This window comes from Gorilla gorilla, chromosome 17 (genome assembly GCF_029281585.2).
Source record: "Gorilla gorilla gorilla isolate KB3781 chromosome 17, NHGRI_mGorGor1-v2.1_pri, whole genome shotgun sequence".
Lineage (NCBI taxonomy): Eukaryota > Metazoa > Chordata > Mammalia > Primates > Hominidae > Gorilla > Gorilla gorilla.
Genome location: NC_073241.2, coordinates 55,304,675 through 55,325,513, shown reverse-complemented (window position 1 = coordinate 55,325,513; position 20,839 = coordinate 55,304,675). Strand labels below are relative to the sequence as shown.

The window sequence follows — 20,839 nt, the reverse complement described above, 5'->3', positions numbered from 1 at the left end:
TTCCCACCAACCTTGGCCCTTGCTTTGTTTGGTCTTCACATTGTATTGGTCTCTTGCTGTCATTTGATTTACCCTCTATTTAATTCCAAGTTTCCATTACTTTTTCCCCTTTGTTTAAAAGTATTTTTAAATGTAAAAAGTCATATATGGTTATCGTAAAAAAAAAATTATAAAGTATAAGTTTGTGGAGATAAGTCACCTTTTGCATGCCACTGTCTTATCTCCTTCCCCTCCATAGGGGTAACTGCTTCTAATGCTTTAGTATGTATCCTTCCAAACATTTTTCTGTGTATTTACATATATGCATTCATATTTATGCATACACGTCTATAGATATTGTTGTTTTTAATATTTATGTAGGTTCACTTTTAGAAATGGAATTACTGGGTTAAAGACCATACTAAGTTGCCAAATTAGCCAGCAAAAAGATTGTATTGGTTTGCTTTCTCCCAGCCAGGTTTTTAGAGTCCTAGCTTTCAGCTACCCCTGTGAGCAGTGGATATTAGACATCTTTAAAATATTTTTGCACATCCAGTTGCTGAAAAGTGGTGTCTTAAAGAACTTTTTGTTTTGGCCAGGCACGATGGTTCATGCCTGAAATCCCAGCACTTTGGGAGGCTGAGGTGGGAGGATCGCTTTGACGACGTGAGTTTGAGAACAGCCTGGGCAACAGTGATATCTGTTTCTACTTAACACCGCCAACAAGAAAAACAAAAAGCCTTTTTGTTTTGAAATAATTTCACACTTACAAAAATGTTTCAAAGATAGTACAAAGAATTCCTGTATGCGCTGCACTGAAGTTTTTCAAACGATAACATAGCCCACTTGCTTTTTTATTCATTTCTCCCCCATGTTGTTTTTTAGAAACATTTGAGAGTAATTGCAGATATGAATCCCTGTTTTAATAACCTCAGTGTGTATTTCCTAAAAACAAGCACATATTCTTAAATTACCAGAGTATAATTGTTAAAATCAAGAATGCAATACTATTATCTAATATTTAGGGCTTTTTTGAATTTTGCCAGTTGTCTTATTAGTGCATATTTTCTGGTCCAGGGTCCAGTACAGGATCTGGTGTTGTATTTGTCTTGTCTCTTAAGTATACTTTAATCTGGGGGTCTTTTAAAAATATTCCATGATTTTGACATTATTGAATAGTATAGACCAGTAGTTTTGTGGAATGTCCCTCATTTAGGATATGACTGGTGTTTCCCATGATTAAATTCACACTATACACTTTTAGCAGAAGTACCACTGACGTGATATTGTGTCCTTCACAGTGCATCCTCAGTAGCCATATGTTAGTAGTTTGTCCCAATATTGGTGATAACTTTGATGACTTAGTTAAGGTGGTATCTTAACTAAGGTGGTATCATAACTTTATGGTTTGTTCACCATAAAGTTGCTATTTCTTGTAATTCATATGTATCTAATACCTTGAGGCGCATTTACATTGTTTCTCATCATACTTCAACACACTAATTTTAGCATCCACTAAAAATCCAATGATTTTTGCCTAAAATAGTTATCACTTTAAGTGGTTACCAAATGATGACTAAATCTATCATTCCTTTTACGTTTACTTAAGTCCTACTGTGAGGAAGAAATTTGTTCTTCTCCTATTCCTTCATTCTTCACTTATTTATCTCTAAATGGACTTAAACATTATTACTGTATTCTCTAGGTTATAATCTCTTACTTTATTATTTATTTTCTTTAATTCTTCCAGATCTGGCCAGTGGGAGCCCCTCAAGCTGGCTTCTTGATATGTCTTCATTATTTTTTGAACATTTACTTATTTTCTTATACCACAAAATGTTTTAGGCTCATCCTGGGTTTTTTTTCCTGTGCAGGTGGGTAGTCACCCGTTTCTCCAAGCCCTGGTTCTTTTTTTGGAGAATGATGTTTAGAAACTAAGATCTGAGTGCCAGGTTATCTTACTGTTCAATCTCTTGTATGTTTTGCATTTTATCTGATTGTTTCCATTACATATATTATTGCTTAGATGAATCTTGTCCATATATTTGAGAATGTTCTTTAAAAAATTAACTAGCTGATCTACTTCTTTGGTTTAACTGTGGATAGTAAGGAGATCAATTCCTCAAGTCAGCCATGGAATGTTAAAGCTTAGAGGCACTTATTAGAATACAATCATGCGCTACCTAATGCTCTTTTGGTCAACAATAGACCGAAAGATTATAATACCATATTTGTACTATAATACCCATAAGATTATAATACCATCTTCCTACTGCACCTTTTCTATTTGGATAATTGTAGATAAACAAATACCATTCAGTACAGTACAGCCAACAGTATTCAGTACAGTAAAAGGCTTTTCAGGTTTGTAGCCTAGGAGCAATAAGCTATACTGTATAGCCTAGGTGTGTAGTAAGCTATACCATCTAGGTTTGTGTAAGTACTCTTGATGACGTTTGCACAACAACGATGAAATCACCTAACAACACATTTCTCGGAATGTATCCGCATTGTTAAGTGATGAATAACTGAAATTATTTTTACCTTTGGTTTTTAAGAACTCCACACGGAGTCAAGGGTAGTATATGTCACGGATAGTGTATGTTTAGGTCTAGAACCAACTGAGTCAGCAAAATTTTCAACTTTTTCAAATATATATATATATGATCATTTCCCTCATTCTCTACATATTGGATTAGATCTCATTTTCTCACATATACTTGGTGAACAATTTAAGCAAATAGGGCTTAAATTGACTTAGGGAGAATCTTAAATTCTGCCCTTTTTGGTGGATTTAATTTTATTCTTTTGTTCTTCAGATATTCTTTCTTTCTCAAGTTGTCAGTATTGGTTTGTGAATAAAGAGAAAAACAACTCCTCCTCTCGACCTTAACGGGTGTTCCTGTTTCTCATTGTAGGAGAAGCAAAAGGAAAATAAAGAGAAACGTTAATACATGACAGCCATCTGGGAATTGATACTCCAATTTTAAATTAACAGCTCCTTAAGATGTGATAACTTTGCCTGAAACTGTGTTTTTTTTTAAAATTAAAAATAACTATGTATTTTATGAAAGCAGTATGTGCAAACTAGAAAACAAAAATATGTAAAAATAAGAGAATGAATACCATATTCTTACTACCCAAAGACTTTTCAGTGGTAGTACCTTTGTGTATGTTGCTTTATCAACACTATCTGCAGACACACACAAATTCAAATATTACACTCGTGAGTCAGTGGTCTGAATCACTTGTGGAGCCCATGTCCCTGGACCCTCTTCCTTTAAATTCTGGTAACACATGTGAGAATGTGTTACTGATTCACTGTGATGTTTAATTTGCGCATTTTCTAAATCAACCTATGTTTGCTTAAATCATTTCTTATTTTTTGCATTTTAGAGTGAGTCCAAACTATTCCAGAGTTGCATAAATCTCAAACAACAAAAAAAATTAGTGTCGATCATTCATCGTAATTTAAAAGAGTTGTTTAAATCTGTAGTTTGGAAGATAACTTTTATTCTATAAAGTGCATTCCTGTTGTCTAATAAATATTCATAGCTTCTAGGTAAGGTTTATTTTATAAAATGAAATTACTTCCAGCTTAATTTTGTAATTATGTCAACAAATATAGTGTCCATTTTACTTTATTCAAAGTAATTGATGAGTTACTCTTAATGGCCTCTGTGGGAGGTGAACTGTCTCTTTTAATAGGTTAATAATCATGAGTATTTGAGAATATTTGTCATATTTACCAGGACAGTACCATCATCAAAAATAAAATACTAAATATATTTTATAACAGCCCTTAGCTTATATACTCCTTTTTTTCCTCGTATCAACATATACTCTTTTTTTTTGTTTTGTTTTTCAAGACATAATCTCACTCTTTTGCCCAGGCTGGAGTGCAAGTGGTATGATAATGGCTCACTGCAGCCTCAACCTCCTGTTCTCAAGTGATCCTCCCACCTTAGCCTCCTAAGTAGCTGGGACTACAGGTGCGTGCCACCATGCCCAGCTAATTTTTCACTTTTTCGTAGGGATAGGGTCTCACTTTGTAGCCCAGGCTTGTTTTGAACTCCTGGGCTTAAGCGATCCTCCTGCCTCAGCCTCCCAAAGTGCTGGGATTACAGGTGTGAGCCACTGTGCCCGGCACAACATATACTGTTTTAGGAATAAAACATTAAGAAAGTAAACTGTTTCAGTGAGAAACGTAACTATATATAGAATAAAAATATTCAAAGTTTCTGAGGAAAATATATTTAATATCATTTTTATTATCATTTCAGTATTGTCACCTGAGTCCAGATTCTCCTAGAGTATTTGCTGATTGCTTTTTAGGTGACCTATATACAAAGTTATAAAATAACATGAGTATTTACTACTTTTTTGTTAATGTTCATCTTTGAACCTTGAATCATCTTAGAATATGTTTAATTGGGCTGAGTGTGGTGACTCACGCCTGTAATCCCAGCACTTTGAGAGGCCGAGGTGGGCAAATCACCTAAGATCAGGAGTTCAAGACCAGCCTGGCCAACATGGTGAAACCCCATCTCTACTAAAAGTACAAAAATTGGCTGGACGTGGTGGTGGATACCTGTAATCCCAACTGCTTGGGAGGCTGAGGCAGGAGAATCACTTGAACCTGGGAGGGGGAGATTACAAGTGAGCCAAGATCGCACCACTGCACTCCAGCCTAGCTGACAGTGAGATTCTGTCTCAAAAGAAAAAAGAATATACTTATTTGATGAATGCTATAAAATAATGCAATTTTACAGAAAATAAACATACTGAAGTTAGAAAAGGCCAATTAAAATTTTTCATTTTTACCTACCTCCTTATACGAGGGAAAATGACTTGGAGGTATTAGAGCAATTGGAGAAATTTGAATGAGTTCTGTGGATTAAATAGTAATGATATATCAATGTTAATTTCCCCATGATGGTTGTCCTGTTATATGAGGGAATAGCCTTGTTTTGGGAAAGCCAGTACTGAAGTATTAGGAGTAATGTATTACTGACTCACAAATGGTTTTGGAAAAAAGGGAGTGTATATGTATGTCTGTGTGTGTTGGTGTGTGTATTTAGAGATGATACGAAAAATGTGGTAAAATGCTAATCATTAGAGAATCTGGGAGAAAAAAATATACAAGACTTTTTGCTATTGAAACTTTTCTGTAAGTTTAAAATTATTTCACAATTAAAAATTGAAAAGATTTGACAGTTGAGAGAAGGTTGGGCAAATGTCTTAAAATGAAACTACTTCATAAAAGATGCTGGGTTTATAGATTTTAAAACTGCAGGCAACTTCAGTGTCCTGCTTTAACTCCATTATTTTACATTATGAGACCTTAAGAGTGTGGCAGATTGGATGTAATAGTAGTTTCACACTGGCTTTGTCAAGTACTAATCAACATGATACTACAATTTTTTCTTAAAGGGTCATGAATAAACCACATCTGTTAGTATGGTTTGGTCAGTGGTCCTCAGCAAATCTCATGTCGTGCAACCATACTAATACTCAAGCAAAGGAAAACTTGAAGGCCTAGACTGAAGCAGGTTATGTGTTCTAATTAAAAATGGCTTGTTGGTTTTTTAAAAAATGGCAAGATATGGAACACTATATTTTAAGTTCCTTCCTAGATCTCTACAGAATAATGAAATAGTTCCAGCTAGTGGTCCCTGTTAGTGCTGCTTGAAGAATTTCAACAACACAATTAACCATTATGTATAATTTAGTACAATATAATTATTACTTTGTCCATTTAATGTAAAGTTCACTATCAAAGATGTATCATGTCTCATTGGACAACATAGCGTCCATGTGAGGCAAAGCATTAAAAGCGTGGCCTTGTTTGTGAAAGCGTTATTTTAAGGTCAGCAAGAAATAGTGTTTTTTCCTTTCTTATTAAAAAAAAAAAAAGCTGTGAAACCTGTTGTTTGTAACAGGAGAAAAATAAGTAGCAAAGAATATGCTAGGATTTGGCTGGGTACAGTGGCTCACGCCTGTAATCCCAGCACTTTGAGAGTCTGAGGCTGGCTGATTGCTTGAGCTCAGGAATTTGAGAGCAGCCTGGGCAACATGGTGAAACCCTGTCTATTAAAAATACAAAATTTAGCACCGTGTGGTGGCATGTGCCTGTGGGCCCAGCTACTTGGGAGGCTGAGGTGGGAGGATTGCTTGAGCCCAGGAGGTCAAGGCTGCAGTGAGCCATGATTACACCACTACACGTTCCAGCCTGGGTGACAGAGAGAGACCTTGTCTCAAAAAAACAAACAAAACCAAAAATGAACAAAAGAAGAATTCGGATTCCTTTTATGGTGTCTATTTTAGAAAATGAATTAATTTGGAATCTGAATTAGAGCACTTTAGCTGAAAAAACTTATTATTTTAATTTGTATTTAGCATTTTTAGTAAATGAAATTTTAAGAAAGCCCAACAATTTGGTGCAGGTTTTAAGTTTGTACTCATGGGGCTTATATGGCTGCACTGAGACAAAACACTAGTGATTGGATCACTGCTAATTTTAATATGGCTTTGTCAGTTAATTTGTTAAAATTGTGAAGAGAAGCTTAGCTAAACTAATTCATAGGTAAGATTACAATAAGCATGTTTAACCACATAATGCTGATAATGAATTTGCTTTATTTTCTTAAAGTTAATCTTGAGTGTTGTTGGCGTTATAACATTTCCTCCATCTTTTGTTTTAGCATATCTCTTTTTTTCTGTAGTTGGAGATTGCCTATTTATTGCCTTCTTTATATGCTGTGTCCTGATAGATGGGTAGTATAAACACAGTGGGCATAAATTGTTGGTCATTGCTACAGTAGTGAAAAGGAAAAAAAGGTGTGGTTCCCACCTCCTTTCCTAAATTTTAGCAGAACATATTGACTGTACTTGGGTTTGAGGTTTTTAGCAAAATGAAAATGGCAGAAGGAAAGGGATAAGCATATTTCTTTTTTTTCTTTTTGAGATGGAGTCCCACTCTGTTGCCCAGGCTGGAGTGCATGGCATGATCTCGGCTCACTGCAACCTCTGCCTCCTGGGTTCAGGCAGTTGTCCTGCCTCAGCCTCCTGAGTAGCTGGAATTACAGGCGTGTGCCACCATGCCCAGCTAATTTTTGTATTTTTAGGAGAGAAGGGGTTTCACCATGTTGGCCAGGCTGGTCTTGAACTCCTGACCTCAAGTGATCTGCCCACCTTGGGCTCCTAAAGGGCTGGGATTACAGGTGTGAGCCACGGTGCCCAGCTGAGATAAGCACATTTCACTGGATTCCTTTATTTAGTTCTTTTTAAAAAAACTCAGTGTACTAGTATGGGCCTATTACATATGTCAGTTATTCCATCTACTAGCTATGCAGTCATGTACAAGTTATCAACCTCTCTAAACATTAGTTTCTCATCTGTAAAATGGAGAAAAGAGCTCCTGCCTCGTAGTATTGGTTTGTGGATTGAAATATATATGCATATAAAAAATTATAACACTATTTAGCATACATGGCAAGATCTCTGAGCTCATTATATTTAAATATTTATTATTTGGAACTTTTGCAGTGTAGGAAAAATTGAAGTGCTATTGATGTTCGGGTAACAAATTTTTAATGAAACTTTAGAAATGATTATAGTGCTGTTTGTACTTAGGCAGGTAGGAAGAAAATTATTTTTTAATACTGATACTTGTTTTGTTTTAATAGGTATCAGCAGATGTTGCACACAAACTTGGTATACCTTGCTACAATAGCAGATTCTAATCAAAATATGCAGTCTCTTTTACCAGCAGTAAGTACCTTTAAAATCATGTGAAGTAGACAATCTTTATAGTTACATATGGTATGGCACATTTTTTTTTTGTTGAATGATTTTTAAGTTTTGTTTAGTAAATCCTGCTTTACTCTGAGAACATGAAAGTATTCTATGTTATCTAAAAGCTTTGTTTTGCTTTTATATTTAATTTGAATTCACCTAAAATTGATTCTGTCCCTGAGAAGGTTATATTCGTTTACCTGTTTACCTACCTACCTATTTTAATTTTTAATTGCACAAGTAATTTGTTAATCTGAAGTGTTTCACAGCAAGTCCCAGACATCTTACAATTTGACCAGTAAATACTGTATTTCCATATGCATCTCTGTCAGACAGGACTATTCCCATACCCAACTAAGTTAACCATAATTTCTTTCTGTCTTACAATATTCAATCTATTTTCAATTTTTATCCGTTATCTAAAACAAACCTAAATGTTTTACACTTGATCTTAGCCAAAAGGCCGAGCAGCGATTAAAAACTCTAAATTTTTAAACAGTTGTTTGCCTCAGAATCCAAACAAGGTACACGTAGTGCATTGGTTGATATGTGTCTTAGTCTCTTTTAATCTGTATCATTTTATCTTTTTAAATCTTCATTTATTTGTTAAAGGAACTGGGTCATATATTGTGTAGAATTTTTAACATTCTGTATTTGGCTAATTGTATTCTCATGGTCCTTTAACGTGTTCCTTTGTTTCTCTTATTTCATGTAAACTGGTAATTAGAGAGGCTTAATTAGTGAGGTTTAGATTTTTGGTAAGAGTATTTTGTTGGCGGTACTTTGTATTTCCCATAATATCAGATCAGGAAGAACATGTTTGGTTGTTCCATTTTTAGTAATGTTAAGATTGATCAATGGGTATACTTGATACCAGCCTGATCAATCCATTATAAAGTTCCCTGTCTACCTATCACTTAATGGTTTTAATGGTCATTGATGCTTGTGGACCAGATCCTGTATTTCACTTTGGGATCACAGAATGGTGAATTTCTAATTTTATAATCCCTCTTGCATTTATTAGCTGTAATTATTTTAAAAAGATAAACTTCCTTTCATTAAATATTTGGTTATCCTGAAACTAGGGAGTCCCCATAGGAAAGTCATGATAAATGCTTGATTCTGTCCCTTTATCAATTTTCAGAATGAGTTGGTCTCTAGCAACCTGTGTAGGTTACCATTTTAATATTTTTGTTTTTATTATCTGAATTTAATACATTTTTGGATTTTTAATGTTTAAATCCCTTGCAGTCCTTCTTTGTTATGTTGAAATTTTGTTTCTCTGATCAATGGAAGCCTCTTCATTTGGCTCCTGTGTTCCTCTGACATGACTCAAGTATTTCATAGCTTCTTTGTTTTTGTGATTTGCTTTATGCTACTTTGTATAAAACATATAACAATGTAATGGTACCAAAACTAACACTAACAATAAGATGCTTGTCCCTAAGATACATCCCACTGGGGATATTTTAATCAGTATATTTAGTTTTGAAGTTGAAATAGTTCTTCATGTGGTAGTTATCATCAACTTGACTACCAGCTAGGTAGAATTTATTTTCGTGAATAATGTGAGGAATAGGTTCAGTTTCATTTGTTTCCATGTGGGTGGTTTTTTGTCCCATCATTATTTCTTGGAAAAACAAGGTATTTTGTCATGCACTCTATGTTGTATCAGGTGTCCGTATATATGTGGGTCTGTGTCTGATCTGTTTATATCGTTTCCTTGGTCTGTTTTTATGAATTCCACTCTCTTGTTATACTTAATCTTATTCCTTTTTTTTTTTTCCAAGAATATCTTGGCTGTTGGTTCTTTGCATTTCCATATACACTTAAACATCAGTATGTCAGGTTATATACACATATACGTAATCCTGTAGGGATTTTCATTCAGATTACCTTGACTGTAAATCAATTTGGGAAGACTTGATATCTTTACAAAATTGAGTTTTCCAAATCGTGAGCATTGCATATATTTTCATTTATTTAGTTCTTTAATGTCTGTCAATGAAGTTTTATGATTTTTCCCTGTAGATGGTTTGCACATCTCTCATTGGGCTTATTGCTAGATATTTAATACTTTATATTTTTTGAGGCCATTTTAAATCGAATCTTTGTCTTTTAAGTTGTATTTTCTAGCTGCATTTGCTGTTTACGTGGAAATGCAATTAATTTGAATCTCACATTCTTGTTCAACTCTTGCTTCTAAGTTTTTCTGTAGATGCTTTCAGTTTTCTGTATTCATGATCATATCATTTGTGAATAATCAGTTTTGTTTCTTTCTTGTCAATCCTTACACCTTTTATTTCTTTTTCTTGCCTTACTTCTCTGGCTATCACCTCCATTACATTCCTGAATAGAAGTGGTGATAGAGGACATCCTTGTCTTGTTCCTGATCTCAAAGGGAAAGCTTTCACTGTTTGACCATTAAGTATGATGTTTGCTGTAGTGTTTCATAGATAACTTTTGTCAGATTAAGGAAGCTCCTTTCTGTTTCTGATGTGCTAAGTAAAAATTTATATCTTGAATGGATGTTAAATTTTATCAAGTAGTTTTATTGCATCGAATGAGATGATTATAAGACTTTTTCTTCTTTAATCTGTTAATGTGGTAAAATATACTGATATACTTTTAATGCTCAGTCAATCTTGCATTCTTGTAATTAACCTACTTGTTGATGACCCACTTGGTCATGGTGTTTTTAAAGAAATTGCTATATTCAGTTTGTTAAAATTTTGGTTAGGATTTTTGCATCTTTGTTTGTGAGCGTGATTGACCTGTAATTTTTCTTTCTTATAATGCCTTCGTCTGGTTTTTATTTTGAGGCTATGCTAGCTTTATAAAAGGAGCTGGAGAATTTTCTACTTTTTCTTATCCAGAAGAATTTACATAATATTTCTATTTCTTTGTTAAATGATTGGTACAATTCTTTAGAAAAGCCATCTGAATCTGAAGTTTTCTTTGCAAGGAAGTTTTTATTTACTTATTTCTTTAATTGTTATAGGATAATTTCTATATTTTATAAATTGCCTATTTTGGTAAGTTGTGGTTTTTAGCATTTTAATAAATTTGAACATTAATTAGCATGAAAATAAAGTAAAAGCTCTTGAAATAATCTTATTTTCCTAATGTCAACACTATCTGTAGTGATAATTTTCTTTTTAATGTCATTATTTGTGACTTCTGCTTTGAAATATTTTTTGATCATTCTTGCCAGATGTTTATTATGGGTTTTTTAAGTCTTTTCAAAGAATCAACTTTTGGTTTTGATTGTGCTCTGTTGCAGCATTTTTCAAACCTTTTGGTCTCAGAACCCTGTTACATTCTTAAAAATTATTGAGGACTTAAAAGAACTTGATGTAGGTTATATTGTTAATATAAATATTTCTCAGTTGTGAAATTAAAACAAATCTAAAAAATTTGTTAAAAATAATAAACTTATTGCATGTTAATATAAATAACATTCTTTAAAGGAAAAATAACTATCTGTGAGATGAATGGTGTCATGTTACGTTTTTGTAAGTTTCTGTTAAATGTCTGGCTTGATAGAAGACACTATATTTTCACATCTACTTCTGCATTCAGTCTATTGTAGTATCTTGTTTTGGTTGTAGCAGAAGAAAATGCAGTCTCACACAGACCTGTAGTTAGAAAGGGGAAGAATATTTTAATAGCCTTTTCAGATTTTTGTGGATAACCTTGTTTGATATTACAGCAGATCTCAATAAGTTTTTTTTTTTTTTTTTAAGGTTAGTTGTGGTGTGGAATCTTAAATTGTATCATTACATTTTTCTTACTCTGGTACATTTAAGCCCATTGGTCTTTATTACACTTTGAATAGATTTTTACTCATGTATAATTTTATAACATCATGCTTTGGTGATTTGGAAAGTATAAGTTTACTGAGTTAAACAGTTCTTCCAAACATTAACATTTTTCTGTGTGATACCAAAGACTACATTGGTTAAAATCACCTCTAATCTCATCAGAAAAGTGCCTAAGTATGGGGATGCTGTCAAGCTCAAGGTCGTAGATAAGTTTGCACATTCCAAGTTCTTGCTTGGAAATTCAAATCTGATCTTGGCAACAAATGTTATTAGTTGATTTTCTTGCTCACCATGTTTGTTTTTGAGAAAATGTCTGCCAAATACCCATGCCTAGATAAATACAGTTAACAATTGTTCTTTCAAGTAAAAGTGGTATTCAATGAAAACGGTGCCTAGTTCAGCTGGCAACTCAATCACAAACTGCTTTTTCTTGATTATTTTACTTTGTGACAGATAATGTTTATTATTTTCCCATTTTGTCACTGAATATTTATTTACAAGACATGGAGAATTTACTAAATAATTTTTATTGCTTCATCAAGCACATTTTTAACTGAAACTATCTTTTTCTTTCTTCAACTGCAAGTGTGTGGCAGCCAGTAATACATTGACTAATAATAGTTTCATGTCATTGCCTTGATTCATAATGAGGTTCCAGCAATTATATCCACTATTGCTTTTGTACCATCATTATAAATGTGCACTTAGCATAAAAGGCAAACATCATCTTATGGAAATAGTTTTGCCCTTGGGCACCTCATGTATGTTTTTGTTTATGATTAATTTCTAATCTTTATGATTTTCTCCCTTTTACTTTCTTTTGGTATATTTTTTTCTGTTCTTCTGAGTTTTAGATGAATGCCTCTTTCATCAATTTTCAGCTTTCTAAGGATGCATTTAAAATGGACATAAGTTTTCCTCTAATCATAGTTCTGATATGTAGTATATTCATATTTATTTAATTCCAAATATTTTCTAATTTTCATAATTATTTTTTAATGCATTGGTTGATAAAAATACATTTTTAAATTTCCAAACATGGATATTTTATTTTCTTGATTTCTGGCTTTATTGCATTGTGGTTAAATAACATTTTATGATTTGAGTTCTTTGGAATTCCTTGAGATTTGTTTCAAGGTCCAGCATATGGTCAGTTTTTACAGATGTTTCATGTGTATTTAAAAAGAGTATGTATTGTTTAGCCACTGAGAGCAGAGTTCTATATATGTCTATTAGGTTAGGTCAAGTGTGTTAATCTTGTTTGAATCCTCTGTAGCCTTAATGATTGTTGTTTTTTTAGTCTTTCCAATGTTTTGTTTGTTTGTTCTATCGATTACTGAGAGATGTATGTTTAAAATGTACAAGTCAAATTGTGGATTGACTGATTTTCGTTTTAGCTCTTTTAAGTTTTTTTTTTTTTTTTTTTTTTTGAGACGGAGTCTCGCTCTGTTGCCCAGGCTGGAGTGCAGTGGTGTGATCTCGGCTCACTGCAAGCTCCTCCTCTTGGGTTCACACCATTCTTCTACTTCAGCCTCCCTAGTAGCTGGGACTACAGGCGCCTGCCACTACGCCTGGCTAATTTTTTGTATTTTTAACAGAGAAGGGGTTTCACCTTGTCAGCCAGGATGGTCTCGATCTCCTGACCTCATGATCCGTCTGCCTTGGCCTCCCAAAGTGCTGCGTGCCGCCTGCAACATCATTGTGAATTATCCCTTCTTATCTTTAGTAATGCTTTTAAAGTCTACTTTATCTGATATTAGCATAGCTAAATAAGCTTTCTTTAGTGTTTGCATGGTATTATCCTCCTTTCTGTTTTCTTGTGTTAGAGATACGATATTATGAGTAGGATGTAGATTTTTTTTTTTTTTTTTAACTCAGTCTAGCAATCAAAGTGCTGGGATTACAGGTGTGAGCCACTGTGCCCGGCCAATAATTAATTTGTTTTTTATTATTCCTTTTTTTTCTTTCTAGTTGGGAAATCTTACATATTTACTATTCTTTTAGTGGTTACTGTATAGATTATAATATACATCCCAATCAAAGGACCATAAAATACTTCATTTCTGTTCCTTCCCTCAATGACCTTTTCGTTGTTGTTGTAATGTATTTTAAGTCTCTATATGTTTCCACAAGTGGTTGTTATTACTGTCTTTTTTTTGAAGTCAGTATTCATTAGATCATCCACATAGTTACTTACCATTTCTGATGCTTTCTGTTCCTCCTTTCATTTATGACCTTCTAGCTTAGATCACTTTTTTTTTCACCTCCTAAAGAACATTTCTTAGTATTTCCTTTAGCACTGCTTTGCTGGTGAGACATACCTTCAGTATTTTTGTTTTGTTTTGGTCTGGGTCTGAAAATGCCTTTATTTCACCATCATTCTTTTTTTTTTCCTCTGGAGACAGCGTTTCACTCTGTCACCCAGGCCAGAGCGTAGTGGCATGATCATAGCTCACTGCAGCTTCGAACTTTTGGGCTCAAGAAATCTTCCTGCCATAGCCTCCTGAGAAGCTAGGACCACAGGCATACACCATCATGCCTGGCTGATTTTTGTATTTTTTGGGGAAATGGGATCTTATATTGCCCGGGCTAGTCTTAAACTCCTGGCCTCGAGTGATTCTCCTGCCTTGGCCTCCCAAAGTTCTGGGATTGTAGGCATGAGCCACCACACCTGGCTCACCATGATTCTTAGAAGATATTTTCCAAGGACAGATACTAGGTTAGTTGTTGTTTACTTAGCACATTACATTTATCCTTGCGTTGTTTTCTGTCTTGTATCTATTGAAAATTCAGATATCAATGTAATTGTTGATATTTTGAACATAATCTGCTTATTTGACTGCATTTAAGAGTTTTGCTTTGTCTAGGATTTTTAGCGGTTTTAGTATGTTTAGGTGTGGATTTCTGTTTTCTTAAATTTTTTTTTTCTCACACTGTAGTTAGATATTGGAAGATTTCTTTTTAATTATCCTGCTTGGTGCCTGTTGGGATTTCTGACATCTGTAGGTTCATGTCTTTCATCAGTTTTGGGAGTTTTCGGTCATTATCTCTTCAAGCAAATAATTCTTCCATAAGACTCCAGTTAAACTTAGACTAGACTTTGTAACTGTATCTTTATGTTTCTTAGTCCCTTCAGACTTTTCCAACCATTTATCATTCTAAGTATATTTTTTTCTGACCAGTTTTCCAATTCATTTTTCACTGGGCCTAATCTGTTATACCTATCCCTTGAGTTCCTAATATATATTTTTCTATTTCTAGAATTTCTATAAGTTCTTTTTTAGATCTGCTCTGGGATTTTAAAGATATTTTCTGCTCTTTGCTGAGAGGATGTTACTAACTATAGTTTGAGATACTTGAGTCTGAAAAAGAACTATTATGTTTTAGGATGATTTTACTTAAGTTTTCTAGAATGGTGTTTTTCACTTCATTTCAGTTGAATGGGGTGGGAATTAGAAATGTGTTCATAATTATATATAAGTTTAACTTTCAGTTTTTTCCCATGTCATCTCAAGAGAAGAATTATTTATTTATAGTTCTATTTCGTGTGTTTGGAACTGGCCAAGATCGAGCACTAGCTAGAATCTAAAAGTCAAGAATCTAAACACTGAGAATAAAGGGAGAAAAATAACTTCTAATGCCAGTGCACTAACACTTAGGCATTTTACTTCTTAGTTTCAGCCTTGTGTCTTTTTTCTTAATGCCAAAGCATTATAACTTTATAATGGAACTTACTCTTCACCTTACACATTTTTTAACAGACTTGTTGTCTTAATTTTAAGCCAGGAGACAGCAAATAGCAAAAATGGGAGAAGTTGTTCTATAAGCAGACATATATACATGCAGTGTTACCTGACAGCCAAGATGGCATAGAAATAGACATAAAATTTATAAAAAGCTGACAATTCAAAATGTGCACTACTCTGGCTCCATTTAGTGTAGATAGATAGGGCCCTATCTTGGTATACCTTGCAGGCATCATTTAAATATTGGTTCTCAGTTGGTGTTTACTTTCTGAAACAACAAACTATTGACATAATTATTTTCATAATAAGGAACCATTTTTAATTTATTTTTATAGGTGTGTGGGTACAAGTGCAGTTTTGTTACGTGGATTTCTTGTATGGTGGTGAAATCTGAGCTTTTAGTGTTCCCATTACCCCCAGTAAGGAACACTGTACCCAATAGGTCATTTTTCAATCCTCATCCCCTCCCCCCCCCCAGGAACAATTTTACCAGTAGAAAGTGTGACTATTTTTTTGTGTATGCAGATTTTTCCTTCTCAAACATACTTTGAGGAAATGGCATTTCTACGTTTTAATTTCATATTAGTTACTGTTAATTTATTTTTTATCATCTGCTGGTATTAGCATATACAAAGTGGTAGGCACCATTTGTTTAGAAAAGAATTATGAGAGAACAATTTCATTCAAGAAAAGTTTTTATTCATTAATGTTTCTTTGAGAAAAACTTGGGGAGAAAATAGTTCTTTCTATTGTGGTAGTTCATTTTAAGGCTCACAGTCTGAAAATATTTCTGTATAATCAAACATTTTTAAGCTAGAAAGAACCTAGATAATCATATAGTCTAGTGTTTCTCAGCCTTGGCTACACATTAGAATTATGTGGAAAACTTTAAAAAACTTCCAGTAACTTAATCGATCTGGGCTGAGGGCCCTGTCACAGTATTTCTTTCTTTTTCTTTTTCTTTTTTTTTTTTTACTTTGGTAGGTCTTTGTGGCAGACCTGTCACAGTATTTCAAAAGCTTCTTAGGTAATTCTAATGTACAGTTAGGTATAAAGAACCTTAAATTTCTCTGCCTTTCAGATGGAGTATCCAATGACATTTTGAGAATTTCAGAAAAATATTCTGAAAAAATATTCTGAAAAAAATTCATGTTCCTGTGGTGTCAGCTTCATTTGATACTGTTTAACATGAATCATTTTTATGAGAAAGATAATACTTATTATATATTTTATTAGAATGCTGTAAAACAGTTCACGATGTCCAGCATGTAAAGGTACTCAGTGAATATTGGCGATGGTGATGATAATAAAGATATAGGTACACATTGGAGGATATCAATGGAAAGGGGCATTAGATTCTGGAGTATTTGAAGTAGAACTAACAGGATTCAGTTACTGAGTAGATATAAAGCGTAGAAGAGAGTGTTTGGAGACTCAACTGATGGTGATGCCATCCACTAAGTTGAGTACATAAAAGCATGTCTTGATTTTAAAAGGCTGAAAGCTTATTGGAATTCCTTATCTTGTTTTTACTTAATTCATTATGAGTACTGCGTTTGAAATATCCCCAGTTTAGCCAGATATACTTCTTGAATTTTAAATTTATTTAAATATATACTTAAAATTTTTGTAAGTATCTTTACAAAGATATCTGTACAAAGAATAAAAGTCTGACCTGTTAATAAAAATTGATTGAGGCTATGTAGTCTTACATTTTATATATTGTTTGAAATTAAGTTGCATTTTTTTTGGTAACATCATATTTGACATTCTGAGCAGAGCCCTTGGGTAGCATGTGATTAGCTGTTTCTTCCACACGCTTTAGTAAAGATGATAATATTAGTCTTCAGGTTCAGCAACTGTCCTGGCAAAGCATCTGTTAAGGTACTTCTCTGACTAACATTTGATCTTACAGAGTTTCCTTTTTACAGGTGTGATTCAAGTAAGGTGAAGGAACACATGCTTAGAGCTGTGGAACATTTTGAAGATTAGCAGGTTGTATTACATTTGTAACATTTACTAAATTTTTAGCATAGGTAACTTTGCTATGGTTAGAACACCAAGGACTACAAAAAGCCATACAAAAACCTACTGTCACTTCTGTCTTCCACCTGCTTTTTATGCAATAAAAGCCAATATAAATATATACCTTGCTGTTTTCTACACAAGTAGAACTTGCCATGTACCCTGTTCTGTACCTTGTTTTTTAATTACAGTAAAAAAAAGAAAGCATCTATATTCTCATTTAAAGTTATAGAAATAACTTTTCTTAAAATTTCATATTTTAATAATGTTTTAAGTGTTTGATAAACAGGATAATGTTGTCTTATTTCAGGGGTCCCCAAACCCTAGGCCATGGACTGATATGGGTCTGTGGCCTGTTAGGAACCGGGCCGCAAAGCAGGAGGTTAGCAGCAGGTGAGAGAGCATTACTGCCTGAGCTCTGCCTTCTGTCAGATCAGTGGCAGCATTAGATTCTCAGGAAGGTGAACCCTATTGTGAACTGTGCATGCAAGGGATCTAAGTTGCATGCTCCTTATGATTATCTAATGCCTGATGATCTGAGGTGGAACAGTTTTATCCCGAAATCATCCCTCGCCTGCCCCTCCCACCATCTGGCCACTATCAGTGGAAAAATTGCCTTCTACAAAATCAGTCCCTGGTGCCAAAAAGGTTGGGGACCACTGGTCTTTTTGGTAAGCATGATAATACTATTTTCTCCTTTGAAACTTATTCTTTAGCTTCCATGATAGTTATCTTTTTCTCTCTCTGGCTGCTCAGCTCGTCATCTTTACCATGCCCATTAAATGTTGCTATTCCATTCTTGAACATTTTCTCGTTATATGCACTCTTCCTGGGAGATTTTATCCATACTCATGGATTCCTATATTCTTGACTTCAGGTGTTCCATCTAAACATTGATGGTTGCCAAATACAGATCTTTTTTATGAGTGTGAGCCATGAATCCAGCTTCCAATAGACATACCCATTTGGACATTCCACAGGCCTCTCAAAACAATATGGACAAAACTCATTTCTCCTCAGTTCCCCGTCTGTTGTTCCCTGCTGTAAAAAGGGGGAAAAAGTTCACAGCCAGTATTTTCATATTTTCTGTCTCAAGCAAGTAGTATTAAAAACACTTCGTTCTCTTAGTCAGAAGCCTGGTGGTCATCTCAGAGTTCTCCCCTTTCTTTCACCTGCCATAGCTTGGTGTCCAAGTGTTTTTCTTTCACTGGTACCTAGCATGGTGCTGCACAATTAAAGGTGTCTAGTTAAAACATTTTGATATTTAAAAACAGGAAGCAAGACTGTGGGTGAAATGTCTCTGAAGTGTTTATTTTTGTGAGTTTTAGTACAAATTAAGACATCAGTATCTTTCTGATATTGAGGTGAGGAAGGCTGTGTTGAGAATAAAAAGCAAAAGAGAAAACTGTAAAGAAAAATAATTGATTCCTTTAAGAATGTATAACAAAACTTTTTATATACCAAAAAATTCTATAATTGAAAGACAACTCAATAGTTATTTTACAGTATAACCTGCTGTTTTAGAAATACTTTGGATTCAGAGTACATTTGAAACAGCAGAAGATGTGATTACTTCTGCCGTTAAGGATTATGGAAAGTTCCACAAAGGCAGTATTCCTGTATTTCATAGAGAATTTGTCTATGGGGGCACATCTTTCTGAATTGATACTGTACGGAGCATTTTACCAACATCATTGCCTACCTTCTTTTTCAAATATCTTAGGAAAAAAAATCATGTTTACTGTTTGCTGGACAGTATATATAAAATTCAGAAGACTAATTGAGTCCAGATAGGTAAAGAGATTGGATATATCTTACTGTGAAGAACAGAAATGTGTGTGTGTGTGTGTGTGTGTGTGTGTGTGTGTGCGCATGTGTGCACAAATTTCCAGAACTATATTAAAATCAGCGAAAGTAACTTGCAAAAATGCTAGGGAACTGAAAGACTGTCCCTTTGACATTAGGGATGACTCCATGGTTTTCAGAAGGGCAACTGGAAAGATGGAATTACCATCACTGAAACTACGGATAAGGCGGCTTGAGGGTGAAGGGAAATATCAGAGATTTCATGTCTGATAGACTTCAAATGGAGATGTGAAGGTGGAGTAGGCAATTTTGATAATTAAAAAACATGAAAGTTGGCAGAATGATACTGCCTCCTAATTTAATTCTCAAAGTGTTCATATTGCACAATCGTTTTTCATTCAACAAATATTTGTCGAGTACTTCTATTTGCTACTAGATGATTGGGGGCTCAAGTAATAAGCAAATATAATCATGGGCGCAGTCCTTACAGAACTTAAACCTGTAACGGGGAAGACATACCTTAAATCATTACACAAACACATTTGAAATTACAGCCGTAGTAAGTGTTATGAAGGAAGAATATCTGAAAATGTTGGAGCAGACAGTGGGGACCTTATAATTCTGGTGCTCAGGGAAAAAGTGACATGAGGTGTAATTCACATGCAATAGAATTCATTCATTTTAAGTATATAGATAGATTAGTTTTGACAAATCCACGTAATCACCACTATAATCAAGATAACAATGTTTATCCCCAAGAGGTTTTCCAAATATCCCTTTTCTGCCCATTTTTAAATTAAGTTCTGTGTATGTAGACTGAAAAAAAGGGCTTAAAATTTTAAAATGATCATATATAATATATAAATATATATATATATGGATTTGTAGGCATTCTTTATATATTCTGAAACAAGTCTTTTGTTGGCTATATATATTGCAGATATCTTCTCCCAGTTTGAAAATTGTCTTTTTATTCTCTGTGGTGTCTGATGAACAGTTTCTAATTTAAATGAAGTCCAACTTACCAGTATTTTGAAGGGATAATTCTGTATCCTGTTAAAGAAGTATTTTCCTGTGTCATAGTCATGATGATATGAAGATACATGTATATTTTCTTGTATAGGTTAGTTTATTCATGATCCATTGCAAATTAAATTTGTATATAATCTGAGATAGGACTCAAGTTTCTTCTTTTCTCCATGTGATAGTTAGTTGATCCAGCACCATTTATTGGAAAGATCATTCTTTAACGATTAAATGTAAGTTGTTTCATTGTGACAGTATATGTGGGTTGTTTCTTAATTCTCTGTTCTGTTGGTCTGTTTGTCTGTCGTCGTACTAATTATGTCTTATTTATTGTAGCTTGTGATAAATCTTTGTATATTCTAGTGTTCTTCCCCAAGATTTTCCTGGCCATTCTGGGTCCTTTGCATTTTCATGCAAAGTTTAGAATCGGCTTGTGAGTCTGCAAAAAGTCTGTGGAATTTTTATTGGGATTGCATGGAATCTTGAGGTCAACATCAGGGAATTTGATTATCCTCTACAATATTATTAATAAATCTTCCAGTCAACAAAGATGGCATATCCTTCCATTTTGTGAACTCTTTCTCTCAACAGTATTTCAGTGTAGAGGTATTGCACATTTCTTGTTAGATTTATTCC

At 34.0% G+C, this 20,839-nt stretch overlaps 1 protein-coding gene across 11 annotated transcripts in view; it reads left to right on the top strand.

The window, feature by feature from the left end:
* SS18 (SS18 subunit of BAF chromatin remodeling complex) overlaps nucleotides 1-20,839 on the top strand; it is a 117,769-nt gene that overhangs the window by 47,925 nt on the left and 49,005 nt on the right. For 8 of the 11 annotated variants that reach the window (XM_063699133.1, XM_063699135.1, XM_055368353.1 and 5 more), the window contains one exon: nucleotides 7,668-7,752. The exons of 1 other annotated variant lie outside the window; for it this stretch is intronic. In XM_063699133.1, coding sequence (XP_063555203.1) covers nucleotides 7,678-7,752 — 75 coding nt within the window. In that variant the 5' untranslated portion in view covers nucleotides 7,668-7,677. Of the gene's footprint in view, nucleotides 1-5,412; nucleotides 5,532-7,667; nucleotides 7,753-17,277; nucleotides 17,342-20,839 lie in introns of those variants that run through there. 2 more of the 11 variants (XM_063699134.1, XM_055368357.2) reach the window with 2 other exon arrangements.